The sequence below is a fragment of the Columba livia genome, chromosome 6 (genome assembly GCF_036013475.1).
Source record: "Columba livia isolate bColLiv1 breed racing homer chromosome 6, bColLiv1.pat.W.v2, whole genome shotgun sequence".
Lineage (NCBI taxonomy): Eukaryota > Metazoa > Chordata > Aves > Columbiformes > Columbidae > Columba > Columba livia.
Genome location: NC_088607.1, coordinates 12,542,409 through 12,564,410, shown reverse-complemented (window position 1 = coordinate 12,564,410; position 22,002 = coordinate 12,542,409). Strand labels below are relative to the sequence as shown.

At 42.3% G+C, this 22,002-nt stretch overlaps 1 protein-coding gene across 2 annotated transcripts in view; it reads left to right on the top strand.

The window, feature by feature from the left end:
• The window catches only part of SORCS3 (sortilin related VPS10 domain containing receptor 3), a 352,535-nt gene extending 331,649 nt beyond the window's left edge, over nucleotides 1–20,886 (top strand). For both annotated transcript variants that reach the window (XM_065067081.1, XM_065067080.1), the window contains 7 exons: nucleotides 2,732–2,855; nucleotides 5,534–5,646; nucleotides 8,072–8,203; nucleotides 10,077–10,176; nucleotides 12,309–12,414; nucleotides 15,751–15,911; nucleotides 16,387–20,886. In XM_065067081.1, the coding sequence (XP_064923153.1) occupies nucleotides 2,732–2,855; nucleotides 5,534–5,646; nucleotides 8,072–8,203; nucleotides 10,077–10,176; nucleotides 12,309–12,414; nucleotides 15,751–15,911; nucleotides 16,387–16,451 (801 nt within the window). In that variant the 3' untranslated portion in view covers nucleotides 16,452–20,886. The remainder of the gene's footprint in view (nucleotides 1–2,731; nucleotides 2,856–5,533; nucleotides 5,647–8,071; nucleotides 8,204–10,076; nucleotides 10,177–12,308; nucleotides 12,415–15,750; nucleotides 15,912–16,386) is intronic.
• Nucleotides 20,887–22,002: the final 1,116 nt, after the last annotated feature.

Here is a 22,002-nt window from a genome sequence, read left to right as displayed (position 1 = left end):
AACTCGTCAGGTTGTTGTGCCCTGGCTGAGCTGTGGCAACCACCCATATACGCACATCGAGTCCATGACAAGTACCAGAGAATTCCACATAGATTATACTGCACTGAAATAGTGGGATGCAAGATCACATTACAGTTCTGATAGTTTTGGCTCTGCTCACACATGGACAGCCACTGAAGTATGTGAAACATTCAGGTACTGGTACCTTGATCATCTGATTAAGCCATCCAGGTGTCAGTTTTCCAGCCATTGCTTTTGTCTTTAATATAGAAGTTGGTTGTGAATAAGGCCTTAAAGAAATATATTTTTTTTAAATAGAAAGTAATCTGTTTCAGACCCAGAGGCAACAGACTGCAAGCAGATGTGGATGTGTTTGGAATGGATTCTTTGGACATAGCTATACATGGAGCAGCTGATCCTGGTGATACCCTGGAGTGACTGTACATGTTGAAATCTGTTGAGGTGTAGATTAGTAAAGGTGGTGCCACTCTACCTGTGGCCAAATCAAAGGCAAAGCTTTATCTCCAGCTACCTCATGAAATGTACTTCAGCTCTGACACAAGTATGGCAAAGGATATAGACGTAACAGCAGCAGCCACCTTTTTTTTTTTCAGAACAACCATCTGCATCACATCAAGATTCCTTCTGGCATGTTTAACACACGTCAGATCCTTCTCTGTGCTCATTCATGGGCAAACTGTGATGCTTTTAGTACAGGTGGAAGATAGGGACACTGATTTGTGTGTGAATTACAAAATGAGATGTGCAATACTGTGCATAGTGACTGGTATTGCTAGGTGATATATTGTGCTTCCATGCTGAGGGATTGCAGCTTCTTTTCCTGTTCAGCCTGTGGGCATCCCAGGCAGAACCAGATGTGTCGTGTCACTGTGCAGTCTCACTAACATGCACTCTGTGCTGTTGTACAGAAGGGTGTTGTCTTAGACTCAAATGATCGGCTGAGGTTCTTCTCCTGCCCTTCCCACCCTGTTGGAACCATTGTACGACATTTCTACTGTGCTAATTTTTGCAGTATACCCAAAGGCCAATTTGCTTGGATTAACACAGGTCCAGTTTAATGAATGTGTCCAGCTGTCTAATAGGTTTGAGCAAATGAACCTTAAACTACTTGATTTAATTTAGTTTCCAGGTCTTGGTGCTTGAATTAAAATTAAGGAGCTGGCTTAATATTAAAACTCCATGATGGAGGTGAAATCATCCATGATAATGGAATGTCCACCATATACACATACAAAAAGGAAAAACTGAAATTTTAAAGGCCAGATTGGTTCTTCTTATTTGCTGTTTTGCAAAATCACAACCTGTAATGTCCAGGAAGACTGCTAATACCACTGCAGTTTGATATAGACCTATTCTACTTGTGCAGTATGTGTGTATATCTAAGTATATGTTAGCTAGGCCTTCAGGACTAGCACAAGCTGACACCCTTGCTGAGTTGCTCTGAGTCCCCTATGATCAAGATTTATTTTTTTCTACTGCTTTTTTAGCTCATGGACGAGGGAATCAAAGGAACGTGCCATTCTGCACTGGGGGTAGTATGTTTGCCAGCCTGGTCTATGCCAGTGGAAATTTTGTCTATGCAAATGGCATATATGGCCACTGCTGTGAAATTCAGGCAAACTGGTGGTCTAATGGCATGAAGTGTGAGAGCCGGATGGTGCGTGTTTAGGGGTTTTCATCTGGAAACAAACTGGCAATGTGGTGAAGGAATGATAGCAAAGGTACAATGGTTTTATCTGTTCTCCTAAGTGCTTTTGCAATGGACGCTAGTATCACTATTTCCATTTTAATGGTTTAATCTAAATCAAGAGATTTGTCTATAGACCAGTTGTCAGATCAATGGCACCACTAAGACTAGACCTTTGATTTTCAATATGCAAATCTGTCTTCCCAAACATGGTGTGCTTTTCTCATCTAGATGTGTATCAGTGTGAGAGTTTCCTGTGCAAAGAGAAGAGCTGTAGTGCTATCAAGGACATTTTTGTTTGAGAAGGTGCGGATAAAGCCAGCCTCCTCTGCCAGGGACCTGAGCTGGCTAAATGCAGGTCAACCTTACTCTGGAAAGCATTCAGCCACATTCAGACAGCAGTGTCAGAAGGTATTATGCCATGCATTTGGCCTTGTTAGCATGGTTTGCCAGCTTAAGGTTGGAGCTAGCTTACAGGCTCAAAATGTGGACAGGGCAATGCTGGGTGCATTTGCTCTATCCTGAGGAGAGTTGTTCTGAGTTAGGTGGATTTGTGCTCATAAGAGCAAGGGCTGGTTCTGAATCTGAACAATATGGATTGTTTGAGAAAGCATCTGCATCGTTGGTTTATGTTCAGATGCTGGTTTGATCTGGATCGTGTTTTGTACACATGAGGTAGCAGCTGTGCTGAGTGTGCGTGCAACACTGCATTCTGCAGCGCCAACTCTGCAATTGCTGACTGCGCTCTACTGAGGTGTTCAGAGTATAGCAGGTTGCAGTTCACTGGAAGAATGTTTCAGGAAGCATTTACTGAAGTGAGAGAAACCTTTGCCAATGGGACTGTTCTCACTGGGTGGTGTTTGGGCCACATTTTGGCCTAACCAAGATATGCAAGCTTGGAGCGCCATTTCTGTATTAGGGAGGAAGTATGTCATGGCCTGGTGGATTAATCCCGTGTATGTTGTGATCCTGAGTTAATCTCATACTGTTTTTGACATCACCATCTGTGTTTACCTGTTGCAGCCCCTCATCACATTGGAGAGCAGCATCTCTTACGTCTTCACTGTGGAGGGGATGAACACTGTCACTGTGCAGGTTTCTGCGGGCAACAGCCTCATCCAGGACACCAAGGAGGTCGCAGTGCATGGTACTCTCAGCCTTTTATATCCAAATCTCTCAGGGGTATCTATAGGTGAAGAACAGTCAGTCACTGCTAAACCAAAATGAACTCTCTGAACTCCCTAATGCCTGGAGGAACCTCTGAAGACAAGCTGCCAACAAAGTAGCTCAGATACTTTGTGATCACACAATACAGAAGTGAACTGGATGGAGCAGCGAGCCAGCTTCATAAGCTCAGCACTGTAGCATAGTGGCTGATGTCTCCTCTGCCTGGTGGTCTGTCTGTACACTCTGACTGGGAACTCCTGAAAGAAAAAACACTCAGAGCTGTAGACAGACTGCCTTCCCCCTCCTTCCTAGCTGTGGAAAGAGTCAGGAGTGGCCTGATTACAGCTCCTGTTTCTCTTCATACAGTGACTGGATAAACAGGAGGGGTCTGGGAAACTGGGGACAGAAATGACTCTGTTGTTGGTATCTCTGCCCAGCCTCCATGCTGCAGCTGGAGGTCTGAGTTTGTCTACTGGACTTCCCTGTGGGTCATGTTTGGTATGTTCTTGCCAGCTCTGTCCATCATGGGCTCCAAAACGCACCCTTTGACAAACCACAGAGCTCACCCAGTTTGGGGCTTGATAAATGCTGAGTGGAAGGGCACTCTCAGCAGTTTTGGCCAGGACTTTTGAAATCTCTCTAGAGAATGATTTCCACCCTGGGCTAGTCTTAATCTTCTTCACCCAGTTATTGGCATCGAGCATTTGAGGGCAAACTTTTCTTTGGATAGCAAGTTTTATTGAGACATAGGCTTTAAATAACTGAAGGTATACTGCGTGACTGAACTATGTGTTTCTTGTTTCAGTAATTAAATATAAATAAATGTCCTGCTGGTGCCTGGAAAATTGTATGCTCAGATTTAACAACCAGCTAAATAGATATTTATTGATTGCCTGGCTGTGAAATGCAATGGATTTTTATAATTTGTTAATATGATTTAGCAATACCCAAACTAGCTATTAGCAAATATGAGTAACCCTCTACTTGATCATCTTGAGCACTGCAAAATGCAGTAATTACTTCTGGGAAGCTTGCATCTTTCCACTAGTTTCTGGAATAAACCTGAATCAAATATCTGAGAGGGGACCACACAGATGATCTTTGTAGTTGTGAAGTAAAGGTCTTGGTAGGTCCCACAGAATGCTCCTCACTGTTTTTAAACACTTTGTAAGAAATGTTGCCGTTCTATTTAAAAAATTCAAACCTTTGGGATTTATCACAAAGAGAAACTGATCCAGTTGCAATATCCAAATAGTTCTATGCAGCGCCATGCTGCAGACTGTCCTGGTCTAAGGAAGGAGTCCTTCCAGACCCCTAGTCTGGTGGTTGGTTCAAGTCTGAGTACATAAATGAGTGATACCTTTAGTAAACATGTGCTTTGCTAAATGTGTATCCTAATCTGTGTCCTAAGTTGTTATGGCTCTAGACAAGAGGGAATGGCTTTCCAGTGTTAGCAGTGGAGAAGATTTATTTAGGTTTTTCTTGCATTGTGATTAACACACCAGAATTTACTCAAAAAAATAAACTGGACATGGTACTGAGGGTTGAAAAGTCAAAGGCTTTATGTATCAGACTCTGGGTTAAGCCTCCAGAACTTGAGTTTCCCTGCTGTCTTTGATGGCTTGTGTTATTTGAAAATATACTGCACCATCTAGAAAGAACAGATCTTGCAAAAGATGTAACGTAAACACTGTGCTGTGCTGGCACATCCCTGCTATTCTGTGGATTTCCTCATTTATAGTCTCGCTGGTTTATCTTAATCTAAAACTGGTACCTTCTTACAAATTATTAATGGCGCTTATTTGAAGCATCTGGAGATCAGGTGCTTCAAGGTGACGCACAGCACATCTCTAAAAACAGAAAGGAGAGTCTTCTACCCTGGGAACTTGCATCTCAGTGTGTTTGCCATCCTGAATCTGTGCCTTCCACTGGCCCAAATCCATTGTGCAGGGTTGTCGTAAGGATTCCAGGCTTGGTCTCTGGTGACACCAGAGGGGAGAGTTGGAATTGGAGAAAAATTTAAATTGTTCTGTACTTGAAGTCTAGGAGGTTTTTCCTCCTTCCTGCAATCAGTCAATTAGGAGGTAATTTTAAAGTGTTTCATTAATAGCCATTGCTTGATTAGCCAGTCATTAGCACCACTGGGTTTTTATTTGTTGGGGGTATTAACCGCTCATGGCTTCCCTCCAGGAGAGCAAACAGATAATACCTGCTTTTGAAAACATTACTTACAGCAAGTGTTTGCTCTGCAAACCACAATGCATGCAGTTGCACAGACTTTCCAAATTTCAGCCAGATAATGCCTTATTTACTGGTCAACTTCCTTGTAAGCAGAATCTAATGAAGTTGAGTGGCAAAGTTACAAAGCCCAGAGGCATCATGACAGGAAAGCATCCTCCCAGCTCTCTCATTTTTGCTTCCATTTCTTCTTGGAAAAGCCACAAGTTGGCATTAGGGCAAAACATCCTTTGTGAGAACCTTTCTAAGAATTCTTTCTTTGCAGGCTTTCTGTCCTGCTTAGTGTTAGCCAGTGTTTTTTCTTCCTTCAGCCTTTCCCCTCTAAGATAATTATGGTCTTCCTTTTGTCTTCTGCACCCATGGATGTACTCTGAACACTGCTCATTTAATCTTCTCATAAATACTGTTTTTCTATTCCAGAGTATTTCCAGTCTCAGCTCCTGTCATTTTCTCCCAACTTGGACTACCATAACCCTGACATCCCTGAGTGGAGACAAGACATTGGCAAAGTCATCAGGAGAGCTCTTGCACAGGTGAGCATGTTTTATTGTCTGTACTGCCATCAACTAGGCTCTAAATACATGCACTTTTTCAACATGTAAGCTTAAAAGAATGAGAAAGAACAGCAGTAATGAAGCTATGATTTTAAATATATAAAAAGCTTCTCAATATGCTGGATCTTTTTACAAAGGTAAACTATATTGGGAATTTTGTGGAAATATTATTATTACTTTTATTAATGTTTCTGTGGTGCTTTTTAGCTTCTAATATCCCTGAGGACTTTACAAATTCCACATTGTAATAGTATAATTATTATTCTTATTTTGCCAAATTGATATTACAGTATCTACTGCTTTCTTATCCAAACATTTGGGTAGTGTTACTGTGTGCTGTTAAACAGCTGATCCACTTCATCCCAGAAGACAGACAATGCAGTATGTTGGATGCATGAGAAAAATATTTTTACCTCTTCCTGATACTCAGCCTTCTAATGCAGCCAAGTGTAGCAACCAGCGAATGTTATAAATCTCTACTCCCTTTCCAACTGGGGCAACAAACGAGGATTCAGAGAGAAAATAGACTTACCTTTAAAATACAGGACAGAGAGAGATTTCTGTGGGTGGAAGATGCTGAATTTTCCTTTGGGATTAATTAGAATATGTTAACTAGCACTCATGTTCTTGCAGGAAAGGGGACAGAATAATTTATTATATCAAATAGCCAAGGACTTTGGTTTTATGTGAAATGAGGAGATGGATTTAGGCAAGCCTTTGTGTTTTTAACATTCTGCCAAAAATCTTGCCTGTTGTTTTTTTGGCTTTTTGTTTGTTCTGTTTTTCTTCAGCTACAGCTGCTGTTAGAAATGGAGGCTGATTATTTTTACAGGGAAACTACTTTCCTGGTCAGGATTTCTCATCTGCACCCCACTCAATATTCACAGTTAATAAGAGCTTCCTTGAGCATGTAGGGTTATGGAGAACCAGCATCACTGACCAGAGGAGCTCAACCCACACACTGTGACCATGGCAGGGAGGCAGGGACACAGACTGCCCAGAATAAGTGGCATTCACTTTGGTTGTCAGCACATGCTTCTTAATAACAGGTTTTCACCTTTTATATTCAAATACAGCTAATTTTTTTTGCACAGAGGAGAAACTTCTAACCTTGCACTCTAGACATACAGTGCTATGGGGTTTTTGTGCGCATGGAGGTGAAGAAAACAAGAGAGCAAGAGGAAATGGCCTCAAATTGTGCCAGGAGAGGTTTAGACTGGATATTCAGAAAAATTTCTTCCTGGCAATAGTTATTGGGCATTGGAACAGGCTGCCCAGGGCTGCGGTGGATTCACCATCCCCTGGAGGGGTTTAAAAAACACATAGATGAGGTTCATAGGGACATGGTTTAGAGGTGGATTTGGCAGTGTTAGATTAATGGCTGGACTCAATGATCTTAAAGGTCTTTTCCAACAAAAATGATTCTATGATTGTTTTCCCATCCTGAGAAAACACAAGGTTCATTTGTTTGAGCTGTTGTTCCTTTTTACTATATTTAGAGTCCCATTCACAGAAAAAAAAAAATTAATTAATTAGGTTGCAACTATGAATGATTGCAACCAACAGTAGAAATCACGTATAAGTGCTTGTTTGTATATCCTTTTGTGACTTTGGTTGCAGCCTGTGACCTACGCTTATGGCATGGATCACCAGGAACGGGCTGACCCATTGACATACCTTAGTTCAGCAATGAGCCCAAGGAGCTTGAGGTGGGGTGGGACCCGGCAGCTGATGGGGTGGACCTCATGCAGCAGTGAGTTTCTGAGGGAGGAGAGGTTTCCAGCCCCACTGAGGGTGCACAGCTTGGATTCGGGGAGAGAGGGAAGTAGCCTCAGTGGACAGGTCATGCTGAAGGTGTGGAACTGGCTCTTGGTTCAGCAAACCGAGCAGCCCTCAGGGCACAGCCCTCCCGATCAGCCTCAGTAGTAAAAAGTCTTCCACTGGATACATTAAGTTATTAATGTGTGGTAAATGTGGATCTGCCTAAGCTGGTATTAGAAGGTGACTGCAGGCAATTTCTTCATATGTCCCTGTCAGTTGCACACTTACCAGTGGTCACACTGAGCCAGGCTCTCTGGATCTTACTTTGGATCATTCTTCTGTAGTGAGAAGGACTATATGGAAAATTCAGATCTGGAGACATGGTAGGTTTGGGCTTTGGGTTGAGATCTTTGCGTCCAGGAGTGTTGTCAAGCCTACATGTACTTCTAGAAATGACATAGAGTTAATAATTATAAGAACCTCTCTTCCTGACCAACCAAATGGGCAGAACAGCTCATTAGGACCACAACACCTACAGTGGAACTGGCAAATAACTATTTGATGGGAACACAGTTTCCCGTACTGAATGGAAACATCAGTAACAGAATAGCAGCCGGAGACCTCCTTCTTTGTTTTCTTTTAGGTGACTGGTATCCCTGATGAACAGATCCTGGTAGCTGTATTTCCTGGGCTGCCTACTTCTGCTGAACTCTTCATACTGCCCCATAAAAACACGACAGAGAGGAGGAAAAGCAGTGAGACTGATCTGGAGCAAGTAAGGAAAGAAGGATTCATGGAACATTCATTTCCTGTCATGCCATTCATTGATAGCCTCCTTAACCTGTTGCAGTTTTGGAAATAACTTAAAATAAGTGTGATGGAACTGGATGCATCTGGGACCATGGCAGTATAGTTTATGGCATTAAAGAAAATGATTTTCAGAGGGAAAAACGGGCTTTTCTAGCACCTCTCTGTGATATGTCACAGTCTACCAGCAGTGGTTCTTCCTAGATCAGTGGTGTGTCCTTATTACAGTAGTTATGGCCAAAGGAACCTTGAATATGTACTCCCTCTACTCCCTGGAGGAATGCTAAGAGCCAGAGACCAAAGCAGCAAGATAATATATTGAGGTTTACTAAAAATAAATCAAGCTCTTCAGCCTGTATATCATTGCAACAAGACCTTTTTTTTTCTGCAGCAGCGAATGGCGTGTGCAAACTATATTTGGAAGTTACAATATCCATCCATTTAGATAAATAGGTAATTACCATGATGAATAGCAACAGTGATATGCAGGCAAGGGAAGAGCTAGGAACAACAGCACTAGTCTGCTGAAGCTTTCATGCTAGAATTACCAAGTGATTAAATCAGGTCCATAAAGGCGAAGGAGTGAAGTACTGCTGGAAAGGCTGCTTAGCTCTAGCTAATGTGTGCAGCATTTTTACTGCATGCAACCTATGTGTGACCTCATCTCCAAGTTACTCTTGGAGAAGTAACTCTTCTGTGATCAAACATTAAATAATTCAGAGGACTGCTGAATTCTGTGGAAGCGCTTGTCACCCACTGAGCAAAGTCAGTCTCCTCGGAGTAGTACATTTGTCCAAGCAACCTAGCAAAGCTGGCTCCTTAAATTTATGATGGTGAGTGTGCAGAAGAGCTGTATTGTGGTGGGTAAGTTTGGAAGGCTTTCTGGAGGGATCTTCTTGGAGTGATGTGCATCCTATTCAGTAGGATCTACCCATATGAGAATTCCCTCCAAACAAGCTGTTGTGAAAATATGTCATATATCAGGATTATACAGACATGTCAGATAAGGTTTCTGACTAGCTGACCATGAGGCCTGAAGTCTGGGGTTCTAATTTTATTTGATGGTCCACTCAGTTATACTTTGGCACCTGTTGTTGGCTTCTGCTTGAGGAGCTTTGATCTGGAGAGCAGGCCATCGGAACTACTCAGTAGTTGTGGCCAGACCATAACTACTCACTCTAGGCAGACCAGGCATTAACAAACTCAGGCTCCAGTGTGACATGCCAAGTATGTGCTCTGAGGCAACCAAAGAACACATAGCTGGGTTGCTGAGCCATGAGTAAAATCCAGTCCAATGCTTCTCTTCTAAATTAAAGAGAAATACGGCAAGTTTGCCAATTATCTTCAAAACTGGATTGTCTCATCCCCAACAGCCTATTTAAACAGGAGCTACATGGCTAGGATTGTCTTGAATCAATATGAATAAAGAAGTGTTACAGGCTGGACTATCTGATTTCCATCATCCACCAATGAAAGACCAGTATGTCAGTGATTTCCAAGTGCATTACATCAAACTTACAGGACATTGGGAGTGTGAAAAGATCCTTAGTTCCCTCCTTCTCTATCTCCCCAAAAAAGAATAAGAATTTGCTGACTTTCTTGGTTTGCTTCCCATGAGATGTATGTTAATTAACATGCTCTGTGAGTCTCAAAGCATCTGTTTGAAGACTTGCATGCAGTAGCACTCAGTTCCATCTCTACTTCCTCAATCTCTCACTTCCCTTCTTGTCCTGAATCCAGTAAGAGATGTCACCATTCGTAGGCTATGCGCATTCTTGAATGTTCTCCAGAGCTTGCTGTTTTCTGTATTGTAACTAATGTCTCTCTTCTTATTTCATCAGGTGGTAGAAATCCTTTTTAATGCTCTCAACCAGAACCTGGTCCAGTTTGAACTGAAGCCTGGTGTTGAAGTCATTGTGTATGTTACTCAGTTAACATTAGGTGAGTGTGCAGTCAAATGTGTAGCTCTGGTTCTCCTGAGGCTTCAGACAACTCCAGGAGAACTGGTCTGCATCAGAGCACTCACAGTTTGGTATGTGCTACTGGGCTATGTAGGACTGATCATATTGAGACATTGTCAGTGGTGGAAGCAGAGAGTGTTAACAACAAAATCCAGCAGTGGCATCATCATGCACCAGTTTGTAGAAGTATTTAAAGTACAGTGTAAGAGTTCCCTATGGCTTAATTGACTAGCGCATTGATGTTTTTCAAGTGTTTTTAAAATTCAGGTGGATGGTGTTCTATTAAGCCCTCATTGGGTACCTGTGGAATTCAGTTGGGTGTATTACTAACTTTCATGGATATTGGATCAAATCCTTATTGCAAAGGGCTTGTTAATGTTATGACTAGCCGAGAAGCTTTATAGGGGCAAAGTACTCATGAAAAGAAGATTCAGGCCTCTTACAGGGAATACATGCCTGAATATTGACTTCTACAAATTAGAACTTATTTAAATTTCAATGCTACCTATCTCCATTTTCACACAGAATAATGAATAGTCACTTCAAGCTTCATCACCCCTTTTGCTTTAAACCACCCTAGCGTGAAGCTCTCAGGTACTGCTGAGAATTTTGGCCAGCCTAGTGTGAAGCTCCCAGCTACTGCTGAGACAGTAGTGATGACTACAGAGGAGATGATGGGTTTATTTTTGCCATTGCTTTTTATGACTGTCCTTGCAACTATCTGAAATGTGGGATCTTGTGCATGTGACATGGCTGACAGCCTCTCCAAAAGATTAGGATTCATGTCCCATGATAATATAGTTCAGCTTCTTTTTACATGAAAATCTTACAAAGCTGAAGGCTGGGCTAAACCAAGGCTTGTGACCTATCCTACAGGTAGTGCCTTTTTGCCTTCACTCTCTGACTGTTGCTTGGGGATGAGAGTCAGATGTCAATAGGTGTAGGCTGGAATGAATTAATTTGCAAAACTGGGAATGAGATCCAAATATCTGCAGTCTTCAGGTTCAGAACCTGGGTTTGTTCTAGTAAGACACTGCAAGGTATGGATTTAGTTTGCAGTGCTCAACTCTTCTCACAACCTCCTCCTTGTGGGGGTGCTGTATTTGTTTCATGTCCATTCCCATAGTGTTAGACTTGGGTGAAAAAAGTCAGCTCTGTTACATAAAAGAGTCTGTAGAAGCACTAGAAGCAGAATACCGGCCAGACCAGACTCTTAGGTGAGAAAATTCGGCAATAGAACCAAAAGTGGTTCTATTTGTGTAGACTTTGTCCCTGTCTTCTTGGTGATAGAAGAGGACTAGAGAACAGTAAAAAACCAAAATCAAATATTTACGGAGAGTGAAAAACATTCAGCTGCTACTTAGAATCATTTGCACACCGTTAGAGCCTTCTCATCAGACTCTGGATTCTCAGCACAGTGCTCAGGCCATTCAGACACCCTGCTCCGATGAGCTGTGGGAATAGCTGCATAAACAAGGTATAGTAATACACTTCGTTTAGCCCACCCAAAAATGTCAAGGATAGATGGATCAATCTCCAAAATGTTATAACGCAGTGCATGCTTGGGTCCAGGATTATTGCTTTGGACTTTTCCACATTATGAAAACTGACTCCATTAAATGTGTGTGAAGTGTAATACAAGGACAAACCTTGAGGCTTTTCACAAGACCAGATCCCTGTCACATGTGAGACAGACATATGTCCTTAGAAGATGAGAGTCATGCTGTTCATGGATGCTCTGAAGTAGCTCATCCAAAGGGAAACAGACGTGCATTAAGCCACACTTCATAAATTTCATTTCTACCCCAGTCCTTGGAAAAGCCTGCAAATAAATAGTCCAGCATGTTAACACAGGAGTGATCACTCATTCAGCTAGCATGGCTCGGTGTGTCTTTTCACTAGCAGATGTTAGAGTGCACTGTCTTGAAAAGGAGGCTGGCATTCAAAGGACGAGAGAGTCAATGTGTTTCCTACTGGCTGGTCCTGCCAAAACCAGAATGCCCCATGCAGTGGTGATAAAGCAGGTGTGACAGAGTTGATCTCCAGTCTCTGGTAGTTATGTGTTTCGTAATAATATCTTTCAATAGTAACGCTATGCCTTTCCTCCTGCAGCACCCCTTGTTGATTCCAGCACAGGTCATAGCAGTTCGGCAATGCTGATGTTGCTGTCTGTGGTGTTTGTAGGCTTGGCTGTTTTTTTAATCTACAAATTCAAGAGGTAAGTTGAGAAACTTTAGGGTATGGGAGGAGGACACACTGGGTGATTTACAGGGAATCTAGGCAGAGCAGTACCTGGATTGCAGATGTAAAGGGAGTTATGCTGGCCTAAGGCTTAGACCAGTACAGTTCCCCTTCCACCACAAACTCAGTGCTTTGAAAGCTCATCCAGAGCTCAGAAATCAAGCTGTGACCTGCTTCAGCAGATCTGTTTGAAACACACCAGGAATGGGAACCCTGTGTGCTCACTGTATACTGAGCTACACAATGCAGACTTAGTCAAAAATCACACGATGGATGTCTTCATACCATCTATATTTACCTGGCCAACTGCCTTTGTGTAGCAGTGTCTCATTTATATCTTGTAAAGTGAATAGTTTAGTCTTGCAGAGGAACAGCTGTGATTATGTTAGGGCTGGAAGACTCAAAGCCAGAAAATTTTGTGTTTAGCATCAAAATGCCTCTGGGAATCCGTGCTGAGATTTTCTTTGCCAGATGTTAATATAAACCTTTTGATTCCAGGCAGCAGGCAGGACCTGTGCTGGCCCAAGACACTTTGCTGCTACAAGCTATGAAACAAAATAAGGGATAAGAACGGTCTGTTTGCTGAAAGGCTGCCTTATGAGAATATATTTTAGGCAGATGGAGCTCCTTAGGAGGAACTTTGCATTCAGTACTTACTGTGTTAAACGGTCTATGTGCCTAGATCCTGTCCAGTGGCAACATGTTGTATTAGAGACATAACCTGAGTCTGACTTTACCAAAATCTGTATATTCTGGCTGTCAGACAGCAGTGAGCAGCTTGGTAATCCACTTTGCTTTGGCAGTCTCCAGGTCATGTTATGCTACTACAGCTCATAAAACTTACTCTTGTACACTACTTAAGCACCCCGAGCCTTAAGCATAGCAGCAATCAGCCTTGTGCTGTGCTCCGTGGCTTGGAAGACCCCGCCGTGTTAAAATCTGCCTGAAAACGGAATGTATTGCAAATCCAGACTGAGGGGGAAAATAGTTAAAGCACTGGTTTTGCCTAGCCCAGAGCTCATCAACTTGCTGTCCCCTCTTATCTGTTCTGTCCCAAAGAGGACAAACACAGGTCAAACTGACAAAGTTTAAGATTGAGATGCCCAGAGTGTCCTAAGCTTGATTTTTCAGAACAGAAAGCAACTTTTCAGCTCTGTCTAAAATCTCTGGCTCAATGGATCAGAACTGAGACCGTGCAAAAATTCTTAATAGAGAAAAGAGGTGAAAACAAAAGCTTTCCTCTGGCTCTCAGTGATGCGGAGGTCCATTAGCCATATGTACTTTTCTGATTAACGGTGATCCCAACCTGAATACAGAACTGCAGCTTACAGAAAAACACTGTGGGGAGAGCATGGGCCTGCATGAATTTTTAATTCTACAAATTTACAGAAACGGTGCTTTGCTCGTTTGCAAACAGACACGTTGAGTCCATCAAGTTATAGACTCGGCAGGCATGTTAAATGCTGCTGCCAAAGAGATGCTTGTTGAGGAGGTCCAGGTGGAAAAGGAAGGAAGTGGGAAAATTAGAGAAATAATCTGTAAAAAGATTGTTTATTTTCTGAGAGATATAGCATATAGCAGGTTAATACTATGCATGTATGGGTGGTGAGTAATAGTGGGGCAACGGGCAATTGGTGTGCATGTGTCTTGGGACACGTGTGCTCAGAGATGTGTGGTGGGATGTTGTGGCCACCTGTGTCTGTGCTGGAAGGCACAGCAGGATTAGGTATGGATAGATGGATGCACATACGTATAGCCATCTCGGTTTCTTTCTTACCTGGCTCTCTGAAGTACCTGGAGGCTCTCTGCCTCACAACTCTGAAGAGCTTTTCTCACCTTTTCTATCAAAGATCAGAAGACTATCACTTCTCTACCACTGCATTGTTTGGAAGCAAAACTAAGTCTTTTAACATCTCCAGGCATTTTCTCATGTCCACATCTCTTCACACCTCCAGACATATTCTGGGCACTTAAATCCTATAGGAATACATTTGTACTCTCTCATTCAACGTGCGCATTCCCCGTGTAGTGCTCACGTCTTCTAGTGATCTGTAAGGCAAGTCTGAAGGTTCCGAAGAGCGGGTAAGAGAGAAGAAGAACAACATGAGGTTTGTTCGCTGCTGCTAAACAGCCCAAATATGTCCTGACTTGCTGCTGGTTAAGAACAGAACATCAAATCCAGGGAACAGCAGTTGTTTGAGGCCAGAACTTCACTGGAGTAAAATCAGCACAAAGCTATTGAATTCGTAAGAGTTGAGGCAATTTCCACTGCTTTCAGTCTTTGACACATCCAACAGCAGACAGGTTAGCATAAAGAGATGACATTTTAGACAGCCTCTTTTGAACACATCTTCTTTCTCTCTCCTGTGTGCTTTAAGGAACTGAAAAAATTCCCTGAATTTTTCTTATTTTAGCAGTGTGGACTACATGGCACGGTGTCATTTTAAGGGCATTAAAAAAAAACAGTCAGACACGTTCCAACTACACACAGAAAAGCATAGCAACCCCCATGATGCTTAACATTACCTTTCAGTTCACTCATTTTAAACTTGCATTCCTCCAGAGTTTACTATCTACCTATCTGTCTTACTAATTGATTTTCAAGGATATCTTTCTAGCGGTCAAATTCTCTTTGAAGAAGGAAGAAGAAATAATCCATCCACTTTCTTGGCTTCTTGAGCAGCAAGGGAAAAAACCTTAATGACTTGTAGCGTGGCAAAATGTTGTTGCAGTGAAGTGGTAAACAAACAGACTTTGGGTGGATGTCACGAGGTACAAGTCCTTTCTGCAGGACCAATTCCTTATAACTCTGATGTGGCAGTTCCCACTGAGTCGCTCTGGGCCAGTCAACAGAAACAAGCCTAGCATTTTTTTTTTCTCAGTTGACAGTAGTGCTCAAATTGATTTTTACTTTTGGTTTCCAATGCACCACTGATCGTGTAATAAATACTGAGTGAGTTGGCAACTGCAGCTGATTGTGCTTAGTTGATTGGTGTTCTCTGAGTGCACAGTGTCAGTGAGCACAACTTCTCATGTGAAAGGGCAGGACCAGAACATTTAGGTTTACAGCTAGAAGTGCCTTGGGGACGGGATAGGAAGAGAGTGGCCTGGGATTTGAGCTTTAGGCTGGTGTTGGAATCAGTGGATGCTAGTGGCAAGTTCAGAGCCAAATATCCTTGTGGTTGATACTTTACAGCACTGCCAGTGCTGCATTTGTGGGGTTGGTCTCAGTTTAATTGGTCTGATTAATCAATGACATGCCAAGGATCCCAGTGTTACAAAATATAACCTCTCATTTTCCTGTCCTGCACAGGAAAATCCCTTGGATTAACATCTACGCCCAAGTTCAGCATGACAAGGAGCAGGAAATGATTGGCTCTGTTAGCCAAAGTGAAAATGCCCCGAAAATCACTCTGAGTGAGTTCACAGACCCCGAGGAGCTGATGGACAAAGAGCTGGACACGCGAGTGATGGGTGAGAGACAGCCCTTGTCTGGAGCTTGTTTGACAGTCTGGGTGAGGATGTTGGTCACTGGGGTATTAGGAGAGGCAATGACTGTGGCTCCAGGTACAAGCAAAGCCTGAGGCACTGAGACAGAGAAAAAAATCTCTCTGCAACATGGTAACAGGGAAGTTTTTCTTAGTTTTTCAGCTTTTCTCAAAGTGTTAGACAACCAGGGTAGGAACCTGGAAACAGCAATAGGTATATATGGATTAGTAATGGCTGTATCTCACACCTGTGCCTGCTCACAACCCTGTCTGTAACAGGTAGTAACAGGTTTTCCTCATGCTCTATGCTTATTGCAGATACAAAAAAGGATGTGTTACTTTTAAGAACCTTTTCTGTCTTTACACTTACACAAGCACATCCTAAAAAGGAGTGAGAAGCAATACAGACCAAACTACTGAAGCCACTGCACTGACTCTGTTCTCCATTTTCTCCTCCACAGGAAGCATCTCAACAATTGCCAACAGTGAAAGCACAAAGGAAATCCCAAACTGCACTAGTGTTTAATAATGAGAATCTACTTGGTCTACAACATTTCTGACTTTTTATTTGTAATTATTATTGTTATTATTATTATTATGAAAAAAGAGTTATATGTCATTATTATAATTTGGGAGGGGATGGGGTGGGCTTTTTCTGTTTACCAGGGCTGCATTCGTAAATAGCTGGCGTTCTTCATATTTAGGAAATACTCATCAGATTAGGAAGAAAAAGCAAAGAATGAGTCAAGTGTGTAATGAGATTTGAATGCCAGACTTCTATTAAATACAGAATGTGAATTAAGTATTCAAATCCAACAGGCAGGTATAGTACCTTAGGCAACATGTTGCAGGTAACGTGTCCCTTTTCAAGCCCTTTTCAAAATAAGTCATGAATCAGCTACTTGATCCTGCCAGAGGGCTCAGGCTGGGTTGTTGCACCAGAGCCTGCAACATGCCAACAGCTCTCGCTTTCCAATGACATGCATGTATCAGCTTTTTGCGGGATCTTGCCTCTTTTAATTGCTTTTAATTTCAGTCACCCTCTGGCACTGCTCACTGCTGAGAAAGGGGAAAAAAAAATCAGAGCAAACACAGATGTCAGTGTTCCTTGGACTGTAGATTGTCTGGAGGGGACAGCACCACAAGCGATGAAGGAGTATGCCTGATTTATGAATGCAGCCCAAACCCTGTGCATGTGAATAGCGAGGATGCCGAAGGCCGACTGTAGATAATTACGATGTACATAGCTTTTTATTTCTTGGGAAATAATTTAATGTTTAGTAAAAGAAGATATGTTTAAAATAAGACCTGAACCACATACACACATGCACGCACACAAGTGCACATACACAAGTGCACACACACAGGTGCACACTCGTACACGCCAGCCAAGCAGGGACCATGGTGAGCACTTGAGTCATGCTTTGGTTCCAAATGTGTTCCAGTTGTCTGTCATATTTCAATCTGACATGGCTGTCTTTAAACAGCATTGTTTCTTTCTGTGTGTATAATTGCAAGCCTTTATATCTATATCTATATCTATAGATATATATAGATATATTTCTGAGTATCATTTCCTATGATGGAGCCGAAAAAGATATTAGCAGGACGGACTATGAGTCTGTCATGAATATTTTAATCATGTTCATCTCTGTTGTCCATTTCTGAGAAGGATCTTGGTGACATTCATTGGGGAAAATGAGGAAAACAAATGAGGAAAACAAACGTGAATTTATCACCAGCTCAGTGTGAGCAAATATCAGTGTATTTGCAGTTCCCAGTACAACCTCGACTCAATGGTGGGTCAGGTTGCAGTAGTGCTGTTCCCAGTGAGAAGTCACGCTTTTAGCAGTTAAGCTGGTGAAATATGCTGCTGTTCTGGATGTGGAGGAGGAGTACATTTTGGCTGAGCATGACGCACCCAGTTAGGGACTGCTCTTTGGAGAGGGGGATGTGGGGTCAGACCTGCATCACTGAGCTAAGAAAAGTCTTTCTTATGAGTGCTGCAGAATGGCTGCTTCCAATTTCGGATTGGAATGCCGTCAGAGTAGTTTTTGCATGGTGGCTTGATGTTTTCTGATTACAACAGAGAGGATAACAAAGAAAAGGTAGTGGAAAAGCACTTTAGGAATCTTGTAGTGCACTGAGTTGGGGACAGCCCGTAGGAGTGGTGCAGTTTTGGGGCTGGAGGTTGACTTAGTGGTAAGTTAGTTTTATCCATTTTTCTTGAGTTGATAATGTTATAAAGAGACCTTCTTCTGCAGAGCATTAAGACCCAGTTGGAGTAGAAGGAAGACTGGAGGCACGTTTGGGAAGATGTTCTAGTACCTGCATGGTAACAGGAGGCAGAAGTGAGGTCAGTGGCAATGTCTGTTATCAGTTTTTAGGATCTGGATGCAAGACTTCACACCATCTTTAGTATATCTGGACTGAAATGAGAGGGCTGTGATTTAGGTGTTACTTGCAACCTTTCTGCATTGCAACGTGCCAGTTGGCTACAAACCAGCCTCCACTACATGTGTTCTCTCTGTAAATGGGCTGGAATGCCTTTCAGAAGTTATAAATCCCGATGAATCTGAAGGCAGAGAGAAAAGTGGCTAAATACAGTTTTGCAGAAAAAAAAAAACACAGGAGGCATTTCAAGATTAAAATTATAAAACTAAAATCATAGCATGTCCTGAGTTGGAAGGGACCCACAAGGATTGAGTCCAGCTCCTGTCCCTGCATGTGACAACTCCACAGTTCACACCATGGAATGGTAGGCAAATGTAGCGAATTACTGTTTTGTATGAAGTACTAAAGCTAAATATTCCCAGTTCTTCTGCTCCTCCATTTCACTCATTCTTGCAGGCTTTTTCTGTTGATTTTAAAATACCTTTTTTCTGTTTCCTCCCTCACTTTTCTGCTCTAATTCCCAATGCAAGATGGAGAGTGGTGGCTGATTTTTTTCTATCTAACCTGGAGTTTCAATCCATCACATGCGCATGAACTGTTTCATTACTGTCTCTGTTCTACTGAAACACCAAAGTAGTTTACAGTAATGGTCCAGTCTGGTGACAGCACTGTCAGCACAAGACCATCGCTTCCCATTTAGATATAGATGGATGAGATGTATGTAAACAATGGTCCTGTGGGGCTTAGCTAAATTGTGGGCTGATCTCAGTCTTTGCTCATCATTAGGATCTGAGAGACTGCTTTTGTGAGTCGCTGCAGAGGACTGGATGATAAATATTCATTATTTTCCCTATTAACTGTTCTTTTATAAACCAGGAAATGAAATGAAAATGTTCATTTTTGTTTATAGAGTTTTCTAGCTTTTTCACAGGATTGATCTCATGTTGATTTAAAAAGAAAGGCAGAGGATTACAGTTTTCACTATTTATTTTCACAACTTTTTACATTTTTTTACTTCTTTTTTTAAACAATATTCCCTTTAGACTGTTAAAGATGGCTGTTAAATGTCTCATAACAGATGAGAGTAAACAAGGAGGAAAAATGGGCAGTAAGTTGCTGAAAAAAAACATTCTCAGTTCTCAAAAAGACATCTAATCTCAATGAATGCTGAGAAGTTTCTGAATGATACAGTTAATTTTTGGAGAAACATTTGTCCAGAAAACCATTTTCAATCCCAAATTATCCTGAAGGCACTAGAAAGCAAACCAACAAAATCCATGGAGCCAAAGTTAAATGACTAAGAAACCTGCCTGATCCTTGATTTGGCACAAACTTCATGATCTGTGAGATTTAGTGGGTATCGCTGTCTCTCGGGACGGTTTGTCACCGTGCTGTCTGGACCACAGGGTGCTCCAGGCACATCTGGAAAGAGCTCCCTGCGATGTAGCTGGGATCACATCTGCCAGGTCGTACTTGCTGCATTAGGGCACAACCACAGCTCATGGCAGCTGAAAAAAAGGTTGTGCTTGTGACTGAAGTTGCTCCTTTAGGATACCAGAAGGGTAACTTCTGCATCCCAGTGGGATGCCCAGGGCTGCATCTATCCATGGGACCTCTGGAATGTCTGGATTAGGTAACCAGTGCTCTCCATCTTTCTTTTGGAAGGCCCTGAGCTGTGGCATTGGCACAGACTGGAGTATTGGCCACTTTTATTTCTGTATCTCATGCTGGGAAATAATAACTTGGGGATGTCATTAGGGGTTTTTTTCTTGCAAATTTTACCACTGAGGAAAATGTAGTGGAAATCCTTGAAACTGTAGATGATTATTTACCTGAGTGAGGAGGGAAAGAGCCAGTGCCATGAGTGGAATGAAAATATCTCCCATGGCACAGTTGTGTGTAAACAGTGAAAGCGAGCAAAAGACTGGGTCAGTTACCTCCGTCACTGCCAGTGTTGCCCCCACGATGGATTCTGCTGTATTAGCTGTAACTTAGGAATAAAATGGGAGACCTGGAGACTAGATGCAGCTTTTGGTTCCATATGGCTGTAGATCTGATGTAAATATCCAATGGATCCTCTGCTTAGTTTAATCTGTGCTTGAGAACCCCAACACTAAGCCTGGAAGAATCAGAGATGAGGACAGAGCGACTGGGGACTGCAGAGGTTTCCAGTTACAGTTGTGATCACTAAGAGCATGTGCAGGACAGTGTGTGTTTTCTTCTGGATTAAGCTTTGATTTCAGGGATGTGCAAAGATATTCTGTTCTCCCTTTCACTCTCCCTTCAGTCATTTCCACACACATTCCAACTCTGACAAACAAAACCAGAATCCCTTCTGATGATGTTGGACAATGCATTAAACCCGAACCACCACCATGGTTTTAAAGGATTAAATGAGGCAGACAATTGCAATACTTGTATTAAACACAGTAATACAAATGCATGAGTCATATATATACATATATATATACTGTTCTTGGTTTTACTGTTCCATTTGAATATTTCTACTGTAAAAAAAGGCAGTGGTTTTGAAATTGTTGAAAATAAATGTATTTTTGTACATCAGAGTTACCCCTGGCTGCTCCTTCAGTCCTTTCTCTTGTCAAATTTCCTCTTGGCAAAGTCTACTCTGTCTTCGCTAAATTTCCCTTGCCATATCTAACCCTCTAAACCTATCAGTCACTCAAGGCCATGCCCAGTATATGGAGGCCGAACAGAGGTATGTTATACTGCAGGGTAAGAGAAGAAGATGAAACAACTACCTCTTCTTCCTTCTTACTCCAAAAATAGTCTCCTTGCCTTTCCATCCTACAGGCTGATGCTTTTTGGAGCCCTAGATGTAAACAGGAGGGGAGAACTACCTGCTTATGCAGACAAGGCCATGTGAACCACCTTCTCCTTTCTAACAGACTTAAGTCTGGAAGAGGCTGTAGAGTGCCCATGTGCCCTCCCTTGCCCTCCAATGGAAGAAAAAAAAAAGGGGGGTGGGGGGGCACAAAAAAAAGCACACTTTCTTCAATTCTTGCCCACAGGAGACTGTTTAAAAAGGAGAAGAGAGCATAGAAATGTGTCTCTGGATTGGCATCAGCCATCTCCCTCCATAGGCATAGGCATACACACACACACTCACACTCCCTTCCTTTTACCTCTGGAGGTCCATAAACCACCGATTTTGGAAGTGTGGGAGAACTACCTGGGAAACATCTCTCCATGACTCTCTCGTTCTTATGCTCCTTTTCAGGTATCCAGCACTGGTCACTGGTGGAGGTGGGACTGATGGGTTAAATCTTTTCTCTGACCTTATTCAGCTGATTTTTATGTACAGATTACTTAAGAATGCACCTCGTGTCTGTTGATTCTCCCTTTTATTATCAATGATCAGTTGCTTCTGGTTTTCCTTTATGTCAGTAACCTGAAAAGGTCAGGCAACCAAGGACTAGGTTGGCCATCTCTGAGAGTGAGGTATGAGAGAGCTCCTACGTCACAGAAGACCTCTCAACTCTTTAAATCTTTGTGTCTGGCCCTCTTTACAGCAATGCCAGTGTAAAATTTCTGTTAATGGAATCCTGAAATATAAGTTATGAGCAGACAAACACAAGTGATGAAATTACTGTGGCTTAAGGAGCTACCATGGAGGCTCAGTAATCAACTACGTGCAGAAAACCAGCCAAGTTTAGCTGTGA